Raw genomic sequence first — 20,832 nt, 5'->3', positions numbered from 1 at the left:
CAAATGCACGTTTTTCTCTTTTTTTTTAAATCTCAGAGTCGCTCACGGTTCGTCTTTTATCACTGCTGCTCAAACGGCGATGGATGCTGGGATCAGTGGTGATGGATCCTGCCCTTGGGCTTCAGTTTAAAGGTTTTGCTCCCATCAGCACCTCCTGCTCACCCTAGGGTTCCACTTCCTGTTGTGGGCGTGTCCTGGGAGCTCGGCGCCGGCCTGATGGACCTTACGCTTCTTAACGTTTGCAGCTGCAGTCGGAGGAACGTCGAGCTGCTTGGAGATGATCGTACGGCCTTCACCTTCGACATGTTGATCAGTGACTCTCTTCTGCACACAGGCAAGTTTCCAACCTTTTAATGAACTAATTGTCGAGCTAGGTTCACGGGTGTCTTTAATAAAGTTAAACTATTCATAATCATATCGTATCATGTGTGAGATACCATGAGTGAGGACTGAAGCATCGCTTCAAAAGCACAACCATATCGGTCCATCCCCCTACATCATCGTTTCTTAGCTCCGTAAAACATTTTTCAAACCTGTAGACACCCTGCAAAAGCAGCTTTTTCAAACCTGAGGTTTCTCAAAAGGCTCCACCTCACGTTCCTCTTTAAAATGCTGTTGTGTGCATGTTTGCTGATGTTTCTAGATCAATAAATAAATGAAATAACCACCGGACATAGGTACCAATCACATTACTGGAAGATTTCCAGGCAGCAGACCTGGTTCCTCTCGTTTATCCATAAAAATGGATCTTATTTCACATCTCGGGCCCGACAGCAGCAGAAGGTCCGACTGTAGCGGTGAACACCGCAGAAGTGTCTGGAGACCAGTTCATTCAGCGGGCGCACTCCGACTCTCGCACTAATCAAATTATCCACGCAGCGCACACACGTGCAAGCACATATGTCTGAGAAGCAGGCCCGCAGAACCGGGCCGGATATCCTCCAATCCGCCGGCGGCCTCTAAACGCCGAAGGCACGTTCGACACCACCTCGGGGGTCAACTATCACGGAGGGAGATTGAGCGTGAAATGAGCTAATTCTATTTACATCCCCCGAACCTCCGCGGCTGAGGACACACAGGTAGGTCTGTGGGACGCAAACCGGGCCGCCTCGGACCCGCAACACAGACAACTGGCAACGATTAGCCCGAGGGGGAGCTGACCGTGAGGAGGGGAAGGAACGGAGGAGGAAAAACAACAAGAAAAAGGTTAGTTTAAAAGACTTTAAGAGGAAACAAACGCCAGGAAAGGAGATGCAAGAGGAGCAAAAACATAAATTGAAGGAAATAAAGAAGTGAGAGGTCAGAAGGAGAGAAACAGGGGAAAGAGAAAAGGACAGAGTAAAACTCAACAGGTGAGAAGAAAAAGAAGGAAATACGAGAACATGTTTAGCTTTTATCCCAAGTGAATCATAAGAGAGGGATAATAATCAAGATAGAGTTAGAGTTCTGGCTTTAAACGTCAATTAAATCAATATGAAAAGAGGGAGAGAGTGTTAAAAGAAAAGACAAAATGCCGGAAAGCAAATGTAGAAAAGTGCAAATAGATAAGTTTTAGAGGGGTTAAGAGAGGAGGTTTCATTGCGTCCTCAAGAGTTTTCAATCTGGAAAAATAAAACACAAATTGAAGGTTAGGGAAAAGAAGGGAGACGAATGGACGGAAGGAAATAAAGAAGTGAGAGGTCAGAAGGAGAGAAACAGGGGAAAGAGAAAAGGACAGAATAAAAATCAACAAGTGAGAAGAAAAAGAAGGAAATACGAGAACATGTTTAGCTTTTATCCCAAGTAAATCATAAGAGGGACAATAATCAAGATACGGTTAGAGATCTGGCTTTAAACATCAATTAAATCAATATGAAAAGAGAGTGTTAAAAGAAAAGACAATAGAAAATATCTGAAAGCAAATGGAGAAAAGTGCAAACATAAGTTTTAGAGGGGTTAAGAGAGGAGGTTTCATTGCGTCTTCAAGAGTTTTCTTTTCTGAAGTAGAGCGGGACGCCCCGGCTGCCATAGCAACCGTTAGCTCGTTACACCGTCGTGGAACCACAAATGAGAACAATCTGGACCGTCTGGTGTTCGGAGGAGGGAGGAACGCAACGACCGGGCAGCAGGACAAGCCTCCAGCATCGCTGCTGTCCTCTACACCCATCATGATATTTGAGATTTCTTTCCATCCAAGATGCGTGTTCCTCCGTCTCTCCAACGGTGTCGTAACCTGGAGCGTGAACTTCTTCCCCCCCGAGGGACGAATCTGTCTCATCCATCCTGAACTCCGTTAGGAGAGCCAGTGGAGTTCAGCGAGTATCTGGATGACGCAAGTCCTGTCCGCCGCGCTGGACCCCAGACCTCCATCTGTGGAGGTTTAACCGCATGATGGAGGACGAGCAGGAGGAGCGCGGCGGCAATGGAGGCGAGGAATCACCACGGCCTGAACCCAGAGGTGCGGCCTGAAAACGTCTTATGTTGTATAATGCAAAGCGGCAGGTTGGAGATACAGATGGTTGCTGAACCGGTCACCGATGGTGAAGGTTCATCACAACCTTGGTGTTATCATACAAGAGCAGAGCCGAGATCTGGATGGATCAGTAGGAGTCTTAAAAATCCTTAAAAAGAAACCATTCAGGAAAAAAAAGTAAGCGAGTATCTTTCAGTCCTTAAAAATGTGTTTCTGGAGACGGTTATTGACAATTAAATGCTGTTACGGGGCTTTGATTTAAATGGGCGTGGTCAGTCCTAACTACAAAGTCACCATGTTGTATAATAATCACATGAACCAGAAGTCCAACCGTAACTCTGTTGCGTTTCTCTTTACTTCAGTGCAATTAAATCATTCCAGGATTAGGAGAGAAAATATTACGTAAATAAACGAATGCAAAACTGGGGGCACTGTCTTTTGATTGACAGCTGGCATGGTCAATGGTTAGTTGTCACCGGTTTGGTGCCGTCTTGACTGTCGGGTCAATGTCACAGACCTCAATTTTCAGGAGAAACGAGACAAACACGGATGTCTGAAGGTAAACTCTGAGTCGGGTCGGAAGAGCAGCTGCCGGAGTGACGGATGTTTCCAGGGATGTGACTCTGGTGTCTTTACAAACCAGCTCTGAGCTGCACCGAGCAGCAGCTCGGCACCGACGGCAGGTTAAAGGAGCCTGCGAGGAACATGTCAGCCCCGAGTTCTGATCCAGGTACAGCTGCACCAGAACCGAGACAAACGGACTCAAAACAGTTTCTTCTCCAAAGCAAACACCTTTCTAAACACGCACCTGACCACAATCACACGGAAATCTTCTGGGCATTAAATACTTTTTTTCCTTTTTTTCTTATCTTGCACTTTATATAATTTATCTTAATTTATTTCATTTTTTTTACCAACTTTTACTAACAATAAAGAACCTTGAATCTACTGACGGTAGTTTGAGTGACGTTGGTTGTCAAACTGGCAGCATCCAGATGGAGACGGCTGCAGACAGTCTTTTTGTACACATAAAAAGCTCCTATTTCTTGGGTTTGTCTGTAGGGACTACAGCCACACTGGCGCTTAAGTGGAATTATATCTTTAGTCTTATCTTATCTTTATTGTGACATGGCTCTATTAACCTAAGTTCAATCAACAGCTGCCATTTAGCTGTAAATACATATTCACCTTTAACTCCAAACTGCTTCCACTGTTTTGGTCTCTGATGACAGTTTTCACTCTTTACCATCTATTATTAGACTTCGGGTCACTTTAAGCAATAAACAGCTTCAAACCTTTGATTTGAGGAGTTAAAATCAGATGTTTATATGCTTCCCTTAACCCTTGACTAGTATATTCTACAACTTCAGCCCCAATAAACCCAATAAAACCTCTGAAATTGCACAACAGTGAAAACATATTTCACTGAGAGGCCTATAAAGAGTTTAAAATGTTCTTCCCTTAAGACCAAATCTTTTCTGACCGGGAAAAAAAGAAAAGGATTTGAGTGAGCTGCCCAGACTTTGCTTGACGAGCGCCAAACCAGCCGCGAGACAGAGCAAGTAAACAAGGAAAGAATCCAAATGCCAACAAGAGGAACCGGACAATCAAAAGCAAACTCCTTGATTTGGACTAGGTTTTTGCACAAAAACGCCAAAAATTAGGAGCGATTTTAAACGGGCAGAATTTCAGGCAATTCAGACGAGTTTAAAAAAAAAAACAAAAAAAAAATGGACTTTTACTGGCAGCAGAGTCCAGTCCAGCAGACTTCAGAGGACTGAGGGCGAGGCAGTGGTGGCGGATGAAGGGATGTGGAGTCCCTGCAGGATAGATGAACCCGACCGCGGCCGCGGACGACTAAAGCTAACGGAGCAGGTGCCGAACCGCAGGCCAATAAAAACGCCTCCAAGGGAAAATTCCCTCGCTTCAATCTTCTGTTAGACTAAATTTAAACAACTACATGAAGTCAAACGGTTCCAAAGACAAATCTGATGGAGCAAGCAGAACCTCATCTGTGAAATTGTTTAGTATGATACAGTCGCATGTGAGTGGGCTTGAAAGAAGTCGGCCGTATGGCAGCAGGACTTCAGCCTCGTGATGATGGAAGCAGGTCGAGTCGCCGCCTTCTAACGCACTGTTTCACAACTCCTGGAAGGGATTGGACACGGTGTCTAATACGCTCCCCGTCCGTCCAGAAAGCCGTCAGTCACACAAACAGCCGGCCGGGGCAGCCAAGAGTCAGGGGGTGGGAGCGCAGTTAAAAATATGACGCTGGCGTTTGACGCCCGGCTTGGGTTCTTCCTCACGTAAATCTGTGACGAGGGAATACGGGGGTGACAGAGTATTCTGGGCGAGTCCAAGAGGTTACAGATGACTGCTGTGATTCATGAGCTGGAAAACAGCTGAGGATGGGAATCTCCTTAGCTCACGGCGGCCAGGTTCAGGGGAGCGTGCCGTGGGGGGGGGGGACGTATTCCTGCGCTGGGGCAGGTATCTGCTCAGGGACTTCGATTTGATGATTTTATTTTGAACATGCAAAAAAAAAAAAAAAAAAAAAAAAAAAAAAAAAGAGTACAAAAAAGTAAAAAACAGAATACACACACACACACACATATACATACAATATACTTGAATAACTATATAAGAGTAGATATGCTTCAGGACGAGACAAGAGCAAATGGCTTCACCTGTCAGACACCAGCGCTGGAAATTCATCTCATGTCTGGGGGGGTTTCTTTCTAGGAGCTGCTGTTTCAAACAAAGCACATGTGCGTTGAGGCTGTTGGTTAACTGTGGGCTGTCCGTGCGCAGCGCTGTGGTGGACTGGCGACCGGTCCTGGACCTGCACCAGCCTTTGGCCCGATCACAGCTGAGATTAGGCCTGAAACGATTCCCCGAATAATTTGAGTAACTCGATTACAAAAAATGATCGAGGATTTTTTTCTGCCTCGAGGAATCGTTTAATTTTGCCAACTCAAAGCAGGGTATATGTGGCGGATATGTTTGGTTTTAACTAAAAGAAAAGGCAGAAAATGTCAAAAGTGTGGGAACATTTCAAGCTGGACACCAAGGCAACACTGTTGCATGTCTTCACTGTAAGACAGAGCTTGATACCACAACAGTACGTCCTCAATGCTTCAGCATCTCCACTCAACACCCTGTTTACTCCGAGAGCGGAGGACCGTCACCCGAGACAACGTCAAATTAAGTTAACGTAGCGCTAATTAATGAGATTAACGTTACGGTACCTTGCTAACATAACGTTAGCCCTGTGGAGGGCTAGGTTTTTATTAATTATGACCGTCGATGTGTGGCTAACGCATTTAATCTGTAAAAACACAGAGCTGTAGAGTGATGAGGGTGAAAAATAAAAACGTCATAAAGCTAAATGGGTAGTTGTCAATTTTAGCTCTGTAGTCATTGATGGATAAAACATCAAGTAGCGCTGGTGCCTAATGTGCTCCAGCAGGGCTCAGAATTTTATTTTGAACACTGCCAAAACTCAAAATCTTATCAAGACTTTAACTTAAAAACTTAACTAAAACTTAAAATTAGCTTGACACAAATGAAAGTTCAATTCAAACACGTGGGAAAAAACCTAACCTTTTAAGTTATATGTGTTATCAGGTGTAATGGCATTTTTAGGTTAGAAATAAGAAAAGTGCTTGGTAAGATCCTTAGTTTTTTGAGTGAAGGCAGTGGCACTAAAATAAGACTAAAATGCTCAGACTTTTAGTCGACTGAAACTTGACACGACTAAAAGGAGAATGAACGTGACGAAAACTAATAAAAACTAAAATAATAACTTGACCCAAAGACTGGACTAAAACTAGAATTGAAACAGGCTGACAGAAACAACACTAATCCCTGAACTAGAATAAGTTCAGATCGGCGTTCTTCAACCGAAGGTCCTTCGTGTTTCAGGTGGAGCTCCAAAACACTCCTGACTGAACCGCCTTCAGTTAGTCATCAAGGTGCACTCTGAGTCTGAGCAGCACAGAGCAAAGCAACATCTACTGTCAACCATGCAGGTCTGTGTGTAAATGTTAATAACTTTGTGTTAAATTCAGTTTTATTGTCTAAAAATGAAACTATAAAAGAGTCATGAGTTGTTCATCCGTCTCAGCAAACCAGAGGCAGGTGAACACAGACCTCTTCAGGCACTCGTGCATCACTCCCCGTTAACTCATGCTCACGCAGGAACCCGTCAGTGGAAACTCCAGGTCAAAGTTGAAGGGTTAAAGAGGTGAGTGAGGGATTGGTATTAAAGTAAATAAATAAAACCACTCTGTTACCGCAACAATGCAGATACTCACCGGCAAGGTGGCGTGATGAACGGGTGTTCCCTACGGTGGGAAACATAAACCAGGACATTTACTGCGAGATCTAACACAACTCATGTGTTATTAATGGGATGGATGAAAAGTTGGAGGATAATGGCTGCATGGAAATAAACCTCCTTAATCACATGACTGCGAGGACACTGGCAGCTTTTCCCACCTCTGAGCGAAGTGCTTACTGGAGATGCGGCTAATCCGCCTCCGTCGGCCCTTTGTGCAGCGAGACGAAGCATGATGGAAAACCCATCGACACGCAGGCCGGAGAGGGAGACGCCAAGTCGTGTCAGGGCTCGACGGAGAACTGATCAAGTAGCTTCTAAACCAGAAAGCTGGAGGCTTATGTGTCCAAGATTTCCCTTCTAATTTTCACATGATCACTTTCACTCCCGAGGCCTTTTGCCGTCTCACTCGTTCCATCCCCACAACCCGAACCCAACTCGATTAGATTCTCTGCAGAAACGCTGGCTCCTGCATGCACTCTGGTCCGCAGCGAGACATCAGACGATGAACATGTACGTGCCTACCCTCTCCGACGCTGCGGAGGAAACCCGACCCCCGCGGAGCTTCCTCTGCCAGCTGGGACACGTCGAGCTGCTAAATCAGCCACATGAGCACAAACGCACACATTTGTGAAGAAAGAATGTCGCAGCATCGAGGTGATTTCCATCCAAATCGCTGTTCATGGTGGTTTGACTGTAAGTTGCTTAACATTTAAGATGATTCTCTGAATCTATTTTTTGGTCTCGGTGGGTAGAGTTATGGGTAAAACCCTCTACTTTTGCAGAAGATTAATTTTGGGCCAACAAAGGAACAGAATAGGAATGAAACTTGAATAGGTTTGAATAGGTTTCCGAGAGTGTAGATGGGAAAAATGTTCATCTATTTACAGATAAAGCACATTAGGAGTCCCAGTAGGACCCTCAGGCCCTCCCTCAGGTCCTTGAGGGTCCTACACAACATCTGTACTGTTCCTAGAAGATTAATCTTGTTTGAACAAATGCCTAAATGTATTGCTGTGGCTGTTCATCAGTCTGTGGTTGGATGTGTAAAATATCCCAGAAGTTTCTCTTTACCCTGACACAGATCTGCTCTGCTCAACTTCGTCAGCATCTTTGGGTTTGTATTTGCACCTTGTATGTTTTTGACAGAATCAAAAGCACATATAAACATAAAACTTTAGCTGAGGCCCTTCAAGGCATATCATAGGGGAGTTTTTTACCTGCCACTGTTTATGTTATGTTTATGTAATAATTGCTCAGGGGTCATGTTCTGGGTCTCTGGAAAGATCCTAGAGACAATCTGTGTTGTAATAGACGCTATATAAATACAATTGAATTGAATATCCATCGATGTGTGGAGCAAGAAAGGTGCACAAACTTTGAGCGTGATGTCAAAGCACATCACATCGTCGTTGACGACCAGATGTAAACGTTGCTGTTGGAGCTCACTGCAGATGTGAGCGACAGGACTGAAAGGGTCCTGAACTGGGGGTAACTATGGAAACGTGAGGATATGGACGCCAGACTGACCACGAGCCAGTTTTAACACGGACAAGGGGGCTTCGGGGGGTGTTATTGACGATATATTGGTGACAGTTTGCCTAATCTGTGCAACATCGTTGAAATTACGACATATCTGTCCGCTGTGTTTTGGTCCCTCAGTTTGTGTCTGGGTTCCCGGGTCTCCCCCGTTATCGTGGTGGTAATTAAACCTATCTCTGTCCCTCCGTGCCTCCATCAACCCTCCGCCGCGCTCCTCATGTCAGCGGTATCCGGTTCAGCCAGACTAATCCGCCATCACCTTTTATTTCAGCGGGTCATACCACCCAGCATTTCAGATCCATGGCCTCTGATCTGCTTAGCGGGTTAAAGTGTGTGTGACGGGGTCACGTCCGGGGCTCGGGGAGGGGGGCGGGTGCAGCGACAAGCCGCTTACAGGCGCTGGAAACCACTTAGCTCACCACCGTATGTGTGTGGCCTTCTGGCCTTTCTGACCCGGCTTCTGCAAATCTGGGCGTGTAATCACCTTAGAGTGTGTGTGTGTGTGTGTGTGTGTGTGTGTGTGTGTGTGTGTGTGTGTGTGTGTGTGTGTGTGTGTGATGGTCAAAATAGGAATGAAACTTTAATAAATAGGTTTTCGATGGGAAAAATGTGAATTTATCTAAAGAGAAAGCACATTAGGAGTCCCAGTAGGACCCTCAGTTCAGCCTTGGCCAGGTACTTGATGATTTTATATCTTGGTGTGATGAAGCCTTCCTTCAAATTAACGTTTCTAAAACAAAAGAGGTTTGCATTGATTTTGGACGTAAATCCCCAGTTCCTCATTGTAGTATTCTTCACAACCAGCCAGTTGAACTAGTGACCAGTTACAAATATCTCGGCACTATAATTGATAATATGCTCAAATTTGATGTGAACTGTGATACGCTTTGCAAAAAAAGGTCAACAACGCCTCTTTTGTCTGAGGAAGCTCGCTAAATTCCAGGTAGACAAAACCCTGATGAAAATGTTTTATAGTGCTTTTATTGAATCTGTTATTTCGTTTTGTATCATTTGTTGGTACGGAAATCTTGCCAACAAGGAAAAAAACTCCCTGGGGAGAATTGTGCGTGTTGCTTCTAAAGTTGCTGGGGTGAAGTTCAGCAGTCTGGACCAAATCTTTAATTCTCAGGTGCTTAAGAAAGCAAAATCCATTCGCAGGGATGATACTCACCCTCTTAACCAAGAATATCAGCTTCTTCCCTCTGGCCTTCGCATAACTGTTCCGCCAGCTACAAAAAATGGATATAAATGTTCCTTTGTGCCTCTCTCCATTAAGGCTTTGAACGCTGCAGAGAAGAGGAGGTAATTGTGGCTCTGTGGTTTAGAACCTGGTCCATGCTGCCACCTGAGTTGTTGAAATCTATTTAAAACTATTTATGCTGATCGGTAGTCTCTCTTTTTATTGTTTCTCCCTCCTTGTGCTCTGTGGGCGATGAGCTTGGTGCATCTGATGTAGTTTTTCTCTGCTCGCATCATGTATGTTTTTATGTCTGAACGTGGCTGTATGATGAATGTGTGCTGAATGTTTATATCTGCTGCAAACCTAATCGCCCTTCAAGGGATAAATTAATAAAGTGAAGTTCCTCCTTCGGCTCCCCGAGGGTCCTACACAACATCTGTACTGTTCCTAGAAGCGCGATCTCTGATGTTGCTCTGGGGATCTCCTGAGACCACAGAGCCTTCACCTTCCACTTATCTTCCACTTCCTCCTTTTTCATTCAGGTGGCGGACTTGGCGTTGCTTTTACAACTGGTCCTCTCCTCGTCGGCGCTCTCATCTCGCTTTTCCCTGATTTACTACTGATTCTACTATCTAAGGATTTCAAAGAGAAGCAACGAGCAGCTCCTTCATTTGAACTTTTGGGGGGTTCAATGGCATCACAGCAGCAGGAAGAGCTTAACCCTTTCTGACCTACCATAAAACAAGTCCGCATGAGCATATTTTTACATGTTTGCATGCTATACTGCCATTTTGTGGAGTATTTTTATTTGCTTTGCATCAAAACAACCCATATAAGCCAATCTTTAATAATCTGTATGTTACAAGTCCATACTAAGTAAATTGCTAAAAAGTACAAATAACTACCAAAAAAAATGTAATTTATTTTTTAATTTTACACATATTTTTCTAAATACAGAAATCCCACAGCTGGATCCCTCAAAACTGTCAATGGAAAAAAGTAACACAGACGCCTTTCAGACCACAGGAAATGTATTTGGAATGAATTCATACTTTAGTGTTTGAGATATATCATTTTAGATATCGCGTTTAGAATTGCGTCTTCAACCGGCGCTGAGATCAGCTCCAAAACCTCCCTCACGGTAAACCGTTATGTGTGTGTGTGGGCCTGTATAGTGAGTGTGTAGTGTGTGTATGGTGCGTGTGAGTAGTCGCTGAGTAATCTTTTGTGAAAATCTGATAAAAAGCACGAACAAGAGTGCAAATTCAAAGCAACTAGTTTCCCGGGGAAATGACATCACCTCCCTTTTCACGGGAAGTGGCATGAAAAAATCCAACCTGACAACACGCTGACAACGTGATGATGTACGTGTCAACATACGTCAATGTAGGACGAGTTGTGAACACGTACCGGATCTATAAACAACCTGCAATGTCAATTATGAAGATTTCGAAATTTTACTGGATTATTATGTGATTTTTCCAAACGACTTAATGGATTAAAACTCTGGGACAATAAATGCAGGATATGCAAGTGAAACTCTTCCTGTTTAACATGCAAAAAGAATTATTGCTCTGTTTTATTTGGTTGTAATTGTATATCTTAAAAATCAATATGCAAACGGAAGCACCGGCGCTCCAGCTGGTCATAAAGGGTTAAGATACAAATATAATTTCAGAAATAACCGGAGGGATTACTTCCTCTCTAATCCACGCGCTGAAACGTTCCCTGGAAACCGGGCGAATGTGGCTCTGCGTCCCGGCTGCTGTGATGTCACTACCGCCGAGCTTTGGCGTCAAGGGCCTGATCCGCTGGTGCCGACCCGACCGCTTCACCCTTTAATGAGCTCAGCGGGGCCCTTGTTAGCGATCCACGTACCCATAAGCTGACATTAACGAGCTAAAGCAGATTTCTGACATGATGAGGCACATTTTTGACCCCTGGAGCGTTGAAAGTCCTATTTTTGTATTTTACTCGTGTGAATAAGGGGTCATGAAGCCAAACGTGTCGTTATTGCGTGCGGGTGTTTGCGTACTAACCGGCAGGTTGGTGAACACGGCGAAGGTGCTCCTCAGGAAGGCGATCAGGTCCACCAGGTAGTCGCTGGCGCTCAGGTTCCCGCCCCCCTGCGCCGGGGACATCCAGTCGTAGTCCGCCAGCTGCAGGAACTGGTCGATCTTGGCGTTGAGGCTGGTGTAGATCTCCGCTTCGGCTGCGTGGCGAGCGTCCTGGAAGAAGACAGTCCCGTAAAGCTGCAGCATGGCAGGAACTAGTGGTCCAACGTTATACACGAAGAACGCTCATCAACCCGCATCACCGTTTCCTCCACCGTCTATTCTCTAATAAAATGGTTAGGTCTAATTTCTTGTCTTTTGTTGACAAAGGTAGTTTGGACACCAGCAGAGCGTGACTTAACTCAGGTTAAATGTTGGATACGTCACTATAACTGAAGTTAAATAGATAAAGATGAGGATAACTCAATGAGAGGTTTCAGACAGTGGTAGTCGTCGTAAACATGAGGGGTATTCTGTGTGAACTTTCTCCTGTCTTACACCAGGGGTTGACTCTGGAGTGTAATTACTACATAGAGTGCCTTTAATCTTTACATGTAAACTAACATCTGATGTTAAACTGTGAGAGAAGACACTATTTAGGCCGGTTTGCAATTGAGTTAGATGAAATAAAAAGAGAAAAGGGGAAAGTAACGAATGGAAAATTCAAGATTTACAAAAGGAAGAAAATGAATAAAGAACAAAGCAAAAGACGTGTAATCATATAGAAAGGAAGTCCAACCAGGAACGAACAGATGAGCATAACTGTACCTTGAAGGTGGAGGTCCCGTACAGCTTGGTAGCGTTTGCTGTGTCAGGAGGAACGTTGGTGATGTTTGATATGAACCCCTCCAGGAAGTGGCAGCTCTGCTCCAGGTGGGTGGTGTTAATGATCACCTGCACCAGCTGCACGGACACAAACCCACATCAGTGCAACTGCATTGGCATCATCAGCCTCCATTTGGACACGGAGCAACTCTGACTTCTAATAAACAAGAAAAATTCATCTGAATTTATTTATTTAAGAGTTTCTGCAACAATCTCCTCATCTTCTCAGACAAACAGGACTCGTACAAATACTTGTCCTATTAGACCTCATTGATGCTTCAATAAAACCACAAGAATCTATTACTGATGACTCGTGTTATTGGCAATAAAGTTCAAGTCACATTTATACGAGAGATTCCAGTTTATTTTGTAAACGATGCATCTTTCTCATACACCAGAGTTAGTTATGGTGTTCCACAAGGTTCTGCTCTTGGACCGATGCTTTTCACTGAATACATGCTTTCATTAGGGAATATCACCTAGCAACAAGCCATAAACTTCCCATGCTGCACTGATGATACTCAGCTACACTTTGTGCTGAATGTATGTATGGTGAGATAGAGAGAGATATAGATAGAGAAAGAGAGAGATAGATAGAGAGATAGAGATAGACTGAGAGAGATGGAGATAGAGAGATAGATAGATACTCAAGAAAACCAATGAATCCTCCTCAGTCCAGGATGGACTATGAGCTCGTCTTAAGAGACAAAAAGACCTGGACGACCTCTAGTTTCCTGTTACTACATTAATGTGAGACTGTTGTTGTCGTCCTTGGACCCAAAAGCACTTGTGCAATAGTCATGAATTACTTTGTCTTCAAATACTTCTGCGAGGACACGTGAGGGCTGAGAAACTTCCCTCTTATCACTGACATCCGGCACAAGTGAATTAATCACGTTTAAATCACTAAATGTACAAACAAAGAAGGCGGAAGGTGGAAAATGTTAAATCATTGTTTTGTCTTAAAGTTCAGCACCGCTGAAAACAACAACAACCAACGACGGGGTGAAAAGAGGATGTGTGAGTGTTAATGAGGTGGAAATGCCGAGACTGACAAAGTTGCATTGAAGTTGTGCAAACAGCATCAGCTTGTTCCCTCTGGGAGGGATTATTACTCACACATACAAACACACACACACTTTACCTCCGCCAGCCCGACATTCTTCTTCTTAATGGCGTACTGCAGACTGTGGCTGAGCGTCCTGGTCAGCAGCAGATTTGTCGACTTGCGAATCATATCATCTATCTCCGTGGAGCTGAGGAAACACACACGCACATGCAGATAAAACACACACATTCGTGACTGCATGGGCGAGAGAGAGCAGCAGAAACAGCAGGAACCCCTGCAGAGAGCTGCTGGGTCCGACAGCCAGTACAAACAGTTTAAGGCGAATTTCTCCGTCTCTGAATCCCCACTTTCGGAAAAAGTCTCAATGTCAGCCAACAATAAAAACATTATGAGCTGTCAGACTCATTTAAAGTCCAACAGCATCTTAAATCTACTGTTTAAGGCTGCAGCTTTTAAAGAAACCCACCCGACCGGGCCGTTTTAAGACACCGCTGAGGTAAATATGCTGCACAAAACCGCACGACGATGTGAAAAACAATAGAAAGCCATGAACGTAACAGCTGCTGCAGAAAACACACCGGAGCTCCAAGGATTCTGGAGGCGGTGATGAAACGACCGTCTTCACACGCAGCCTGTCAAAACAAAAAGCCCGATGGCAGACGAACCGGACCCACTTAGCAGAATCTCTGACATGCTATCAGTTTTGTTATGTTTGAAATGTGGGCGATGTTTTGGTGAAGAAACACATTTCTGCTCAACGTCGGGAGTCCGAGGAACGTTTTTCATGGCAGCGCGCTCCGCTTGGCGGAGCGTCGCCTCGTGTTCGGTAACAGGTTCCTGGAAGTGTCAAAGCTGCACATAAAACCAGCAACTGCAGGCGCCGTTTGACTCCAACGAGGGGGACGGGTCCTGGGACACGGACGCTCACTTTATTCATTGTTTTATTTAACCATTAGTTGGTGTTTAAATGAGGCAGGGATTGTGATGTGTAATTGTCAAATTGGTCTGATTCACTGCATGAATCGGCACAGATTACTTGTGTAATAATGTATTTGACCCGGTCTTTGTACGTTTTGACCGTATAGAAACGTAATTCTTGCCATTGTAAGAATGAGATGTACCTGCTGTACTCTACTGCCCTTACTTTGTAACAACTTGTGCTTTTTATTATTTTACCTCGTTTCTTATCATTTTATTTGTTATTTACAGTTTAATTGTGTCTTGCTGCTTATAATGTTGATGTAAAGAGCTTTGAATTACCTTGTGTTGAATTGTGCTTTACAAATACTATAAACTTGCCTTGCTTTAACCAGGTAAGTCAGTTGAGAACAGTTTCTCATTTACAATGACGACCTGGGCAAGAGGCAGCACAAAGAGTCAAACACATACAATCACAGTGAAAACAAACAATCAAACACGATATATAAAAAAATATAAGTAAAAAGTGTTCAGAGGAGGAGTTACAAACATGTGCAATGATCACTGATGAATGTTCAGAGTGTATTTCTGAATGAGGAGAATGGGATGAATGTGTGAAGTTTAAGTGTTTGCAGATGATTCAAATCACTAGCAGCAGCGAACTGAAATGAATTATGGCCAAAGGAGGTAATTAGTTAATGCAACTGCTTGAACGTAGGTTGCGATTACTGATGTTGATATTAAGTAGTGATTCTGATACCAGTGGATCAGTCTACGGGAGGGAAGTGAAGGCCAGTTGATTAGTGAGTCGAGGTTACAGTGATGGGTTAATACCCATCACCCAAAGGAGCACCTGTAACAAAGCGGATGGCGGTGTGGTAGATTATTTTATTATTATTATTGTGGTAGATGACGTCAAGTTTGTTGAGAAGGGTTTTGGAGGCAGACTTATATACTATCTCACCGTAATCTAGAATTGGGAGGATTGTCATTGTAACCAGAGCGTGCTTTGCAGAGCGGGTGAAAGATGCTTTATTGCGGAACAAAAAAAAAAATTCTAGAGCTGACTTTAGAAAGTAGTGTATTAATGTGGACATCAAAAGAAAGTGAACTGTCAGATACCCAGATATTTATATGAATTGACAAATTGGAATACTGAGATATTGAAAGGTGATACGTGGTAGATTCTGGTTGAATATCATGCACTTGGCGAAGGTTGGAGAAAGCGTGTTGGATATTGTTGAAGAATAGTTTGCAAGGAAGTCAAGGAAGTGTCCAGGGAGGGACTGGATGTGTACAAGATGGTATCGTCGGCATATAAATGAATGTGCTCGTGCTCACGGACGGAGCCGGCGAGAGGTTCCGTCCGCGGGGAGGGAAGTGCACACCGGCCGGCGAGGGCCCGCGGAGGTCAAACACACACAGATAATAAGCGGAAAAGAAAAGCGATCAGTTTCTCCCTCTGAGAGATGATGAACAACCCGTGTTTGTGTGTTTTCTCTGTCTCTGATTCCAGAGCCCTGCGGCTAACACACACACACACACACACACACGCACACACACACACGCACACACACACACACACGCACGCACACACGCACACGCACACACACACACACGCACACACACGCACACACACACACGCACACGCACACACACACACGCACACATTCCAACCAAATCAGTAAATTGTCTAAGCTTGGAAACTCAACCTAAACGAGCGCACACGCACACACACACACACACACACGTTGCCGGAGGGAAAGCGAGAGCTGGAATTCCAAACTCGATTTGTTTCCAAAAATGCAGAAGAATCCTAAAAGCATTCCGACAATTTGGAAAAAAAAAAAAAGATTCCTGGAGCTGCAGAAGTGCCGAATGGACAGAAATGGAGTGTGTGTGTGTGTGTGTGTGTGTGTGTGTGTGTGTGTGTGTGTGTGTGTGTGTGTGTGCGTGTTAAGAGCACGCTAGTGAACTCTGCAAGCACACACACGAGCATGAACACAGACGCACCGCAGAGTTCAGATTGGATTTCATTATATTTATGCTGCCATCAGTCACAATAAACGCCGTCGAGAGAATCCAGACGGCTTCCAAGCGCGGCCGCGTTCACGGCACGCTGAAGAGGGGATGGATACGCAAAATAATGCAGCTGTGAATATACCAACACACACGCACACACGCCCTTCAGATTAACTGTGATCTCACATTTGGACGTTCCAGTGTTTGTGTTCATCTGAGTGCTCTGCTTTCCAGAAATTGTGTGTGTGTTAGTGGTGTCCTGTTCAATACTGAAATATTGATTCTTCCAATACCAGATCTGTATGCTCTGAAATTGATTCTCAAACTAAAATATCGATACGTTTGATACTTCAGTCATCCGTGGTAATGTACATCATTAACAGGAATACGGTGGAAAGTAACTAACCTATTCAGATTTTGTCTAAATGACACGCTGCTGGTAGGAACTACCCTTCAATTTCATTTTTATAGTAGTTCTTATTTTTGTTTATTATCCTCTTATTTATTTTAATGGTTTTATTATTCTACTAAGAAGATCTTTTTTTAGTGCTGGAAACACCTTTTTCAAACACTGTTTTTTCTGTTGTAACAACTCGGCTGCTCAGTATACTTCTAACTTTAAAATAAATAGCTAAATAAGAGACTCTGATGTCTTTTATCCTTAAACTATGTAAAATACACCAGTTTTTTTTAGATTAACCGGCACATTAGGTGTATTTGCACAATGTATCGGTATTGCCAATACCAGCCGGAATTTTACTCAGAGCTCCACTGGTTCCCGCACATTTTCCTCGAAGCGCCTATTCGCAGCACGTTTACCCAAGTTATTATTAAAGATGAACGCCTGAAGAGGTGAAGAGCAGCTCAACTCACGCAGGCGGGGTTCAAAAGCAAGAAAAATTTGAGTTAAAAGGATCTGGAAATGATGTCCAACTGGATTTCACAGACTAGCCTCTGAACCGCCCCAAAACACGATAAACCTGGAAAGAAACTAACTTTAAAAACGTCGCCAGATTTGAGCAGATACAGATGGATCGGGTTGGTTGACGCCGTGAACATGCAGGATTGAGCCGATTAACTCATTAAAAAACAAAAACAGTCCGATGTCACTAATTTTTATTTCCAGGCCAGCTCACGCTCCAAATCTGAGAACCTCCAACCAGAATCTTCTCCGTTATTTGAGGGTTTAGTTCGTCGACCCGCTACAGAACCAGAAAGGTGACAACAGCTCTGAGAGCTGGCTGGCCGGACGTCGGCAGCTCCAGTCCGACTACGAACGCGGCTGACATCTGCAATCCGGTTCTGAATTATTTGAAAACCGTTGACACTTTAATCCACCTCTCTCTCTCTGAGGAGTCTGGCTGGGCTGCATGCGCCGTCTCAGCGACACCCGCTTCTCCGCGGCGGTCCTGCACCGCTGAACCGGCCCGCGGGCCTCCGTGCGGCTCGTTTCCCCCTCCCTCCCCGACTGGTTCAGGGTTTACTCCAGCAGACCTCTGGACCCGAGCCCGGCTCATCATCCTCTCGGCTACGAGGCGATGGCTTTCCCACAGATTTTCATGTCAACGCCACCTCGCCCCCTTCACCGCCAATACCAGAGCGGTGCAGCCTTCGGCCGCCAAGTTCCCGCCAAAACGCCCTTCAGGTCTCTGTCTCTGTCGGACGGCCGACACCAGTCACGTTCGACGGCAGGATTTTCTGTAGAACATATTTTTTTTTAAAAGGCAGAAACAGCTGATTTCCATACGACTGGCTTCACATTCCTGGATCCACTCAGGATCCACCGGGTTAGCGTACACTTCATTACCGGGCCGCCGTGCTGCCAAGACGCCACTAATCTAATAGTCAAAACACCCAAATGCAAATGTTATTAAATCTGATGGCCTGATGATATTTTCCAGCGCAACAATCCACTTAGACAAATAGCTGCAGCACGAGGTCACGACTCGTTCTGGAGCCGCGGGGATCGCTGGCGCTCTGCTGCCGACTCTGCAGGTCCGGAACCATGGGAACCGGCAGGGAGGCGCTGGTTCTGACCCCTGAAACCCCCACCGAGCATCCAGAGACCCCCCCGAGGGGCCTCTCTCACCGGCCTCCCGCTGGATCATCTCCTTCACGTTATTGATCCCATCACCTCTGCATGTGTCAACATCTTCATTCTGTTTCAGTCCCGTCTCATTATTTCGTTTTCAAGTGTCTAGTTTCTTTGCTCGTAGAAGCTGAACACCTGAGTCCACATAAAAAACATCATAAAAACGTATAAGGCGTAATGTCAATGAACGGGTCTATTTTCATACATTAGGGTTATAAGGGTGTTGTAAGGTGGGAGGGTATGATTTAAGGGAAACATTACATTTCAAGATACAGCAATATGGAACTACAATAAAAAGATTCTGCATAACAAATAATGGAGTAAGGCTATGGAACAGACTCAGTGGATCTGAAGCAACGTCCAACCATCAGCCAGTTTAAAAACAAATATAAACAAATTATTTTTACAAGATACAGGGAGGAGAGGGCTTGAGGGGGTTTTGGTTGCTTTTGGGGGGCGGGGCTCTGCCGTTATGAGTTGTTTGTTTTCTTTTCTGTATATTGTTGAGACTGATATAAATGTATAAATGGGTACTGTATATTTATATCAGTGTATATAGGGGTGAGGATGTATTATCATTGATATTTATATATTGATCTTTTGTTTTTTGTATAGAAATTAAATTAATTTTGATTACAATGAAATATAGTTTAGGGGGTAGGATTTAATACGTTTTTACTTCTTCCTACTCCTTTTCGAGCATGTTAATTATGATTATGGTAGATGCATGTTTTTTGTATGTATTTATATTTTTGTTTTGTTTTCTTATTTGCATTTATTTATTATTGATTATTATTGTTTTGTTTTGTATTCACTACTGTTTCATGTTCGAAAAAAACATTTCAATTCAATGCAAGATAAAACATATAAAGCGAAACAAAACAGTCTGGTACTCGTTCACAATAACTCCGAATATCGTTCAGTTGTAACTAAAACAGAAAAATACTCTCACATTTTAAATCATTCGCCTTCCACAAATCCACCAATAAAAAGTGGAGGTGGTAAGCGTTGTGGGGCCTCATGTACAAAGAGTGCGTGGATTACAACGTGAATCTGTGCATGGAATTTTTGCGTACACAAAAAAGAATTCAGATTCTCAAAACTGTGCATACGGCCAAATCCAGGCACGTTTCTTTGAACATCACAATCAATGTGGATTTGAGCGCACATGCGGGAGCACAAAACTCCACCCTGTCTCCTCCCTCAAATACATATATTTGAATATGATAATGAAGATAATTATCCATTAAAAACCGCTCATCTTAACAAGGAAATTGCAAAAACAAGCATAGAAAGTTGCGTATGCACGTTTTTTGTGCGCCGCACTCTTAATACATGAGGCCGCTGTTCTCTGATTGGTTCATCGTTGCCAGCGATAGCAGACACCTGAAGTTAGTGTGAGTTTGAAACAATGTTGTATTCCAACATTTGATTATAACTGATTATGATACAGATTTGAAAACTGGGTTTAATCTAAAAACCCAACGTTGGCGTCTGATTACAGTAAGGTAACGTTGACTAGATGTTGTCAATCAAATTATTATTAATAAAACACTTTTCATACATTATATGTGGCACAAAGTGCTTTACATGTTTAAAAATTGTACAATTTAAAAAGTTAAAACAGGGCCCAAACCCCCCCCACGCCTCACACAAACCCCACATACACAACATCATGATTATTAAAATGTAGAGAGGGACCAGAGAGGAAACGTCACCTTACGGAGCCATCTGCATCGGGAAAGGGACGCCAACCCGATCTATGTAACGTTATGTACCGTTATCTGACGTTGTCTGAAGCTGCAACCCGTATCCAACCAAGGACCCACTTTAATGTGTCTGAACGGTCCGACCATCAATGAAGCAGAGCAGCTTCGTCGCTACCAAAGTCACTAAAACATGACAGATTTTTAAGTTCAGTGTTCCTCATAAAACTGGTTTGAGGTGAATAAGCACAACAAAATTCATATATAAGGTGCACTGCTGGTTTTTGAGAAAATTTAAGGACTTTAAGCGCCTTATAGTGCGGAAAATACGGTATGTTTTTGAGTATAATCGTCTCCCTTTAACGAATCCTCACTGAAAGGTTTCAAACATTTATGAACCAGCTCTGAACACAACGGACCGTCCACTCTGGAGGAGGATTCATCCTCTGTGGCCCGTGAGGGGACAACGTCTCGTCCTAGTCCACTGAGGAACACAAGACACCCAAATCGTAAGGTGCCATTCAAACATCTGCTCCCCACATCTGCAGGAGAGCACAACTCGGTTCATAAAGAGGTATTAAACTGATAAAAGGAGGAGAATATGAGCACATGCATGCAGGCTCTTTCCACCTA

At 44.0% G+C, this 20,832-nt stretch overlaps 1 protein-coding gene across 3 annotated transcripts in view; it reads right to left on the bottom strand.

Annotated features, from left to right (window-relative positions):
- The window catches only part of exoc6b (exocyst complex component 6B), a 142,360-nt gene that overhangs the window by 48,721 nt on the left and 72,807 nt on the right, over positions 1–20,832 (bottom strand). For 2 of the 3 annotated variants that reach the window (XM_061710438.1, XM_061710435.1), the window contains 4 exons: positions 13,537–13,648; positions 12,336–12,470; positions 11,553–11,741; positions 6,769–6,798 (listed from right to left, as the gene is read on the bottom strand). In XM_061710438.1, coding sequence (XP_061566422.1) covers positions 6,769–6,798; positions 11,553–11,741; positions 12,336–12,470; positions 13,537–13,648 — 466 coding nt within the window. The remainder of the gene's footprint in view (positions 1–6,768; positions 6,799–11,552; positions 11,742–12,335; positions 12,471–13,536; positions 13,649–20,832) is intronic. The other variant, XM_061710437.1, reaches the window with a different exon arrangement.

The sequence above is a fragment of the Cololabis saira genome, chromosome 20 (assembly GCF_033807715.1).
Source record: "Cololabis saira isolate AMF1-May2022 chromosome 20, fColSai1.1, whole genome shotgun sequence".
NCBI classification, from domain to species: domain Eukaryota; kingdom Metazoa; phylum Chordata; class Actinopteri; order Beloniformes; family Belonidae; genus Cololabis; species Cololabis saira.
The sequence above is the reverse complement of the archived record's forward strand: the minus strand, read 5'-3'. Positions and strand labels throughout refer to the sequence as shown.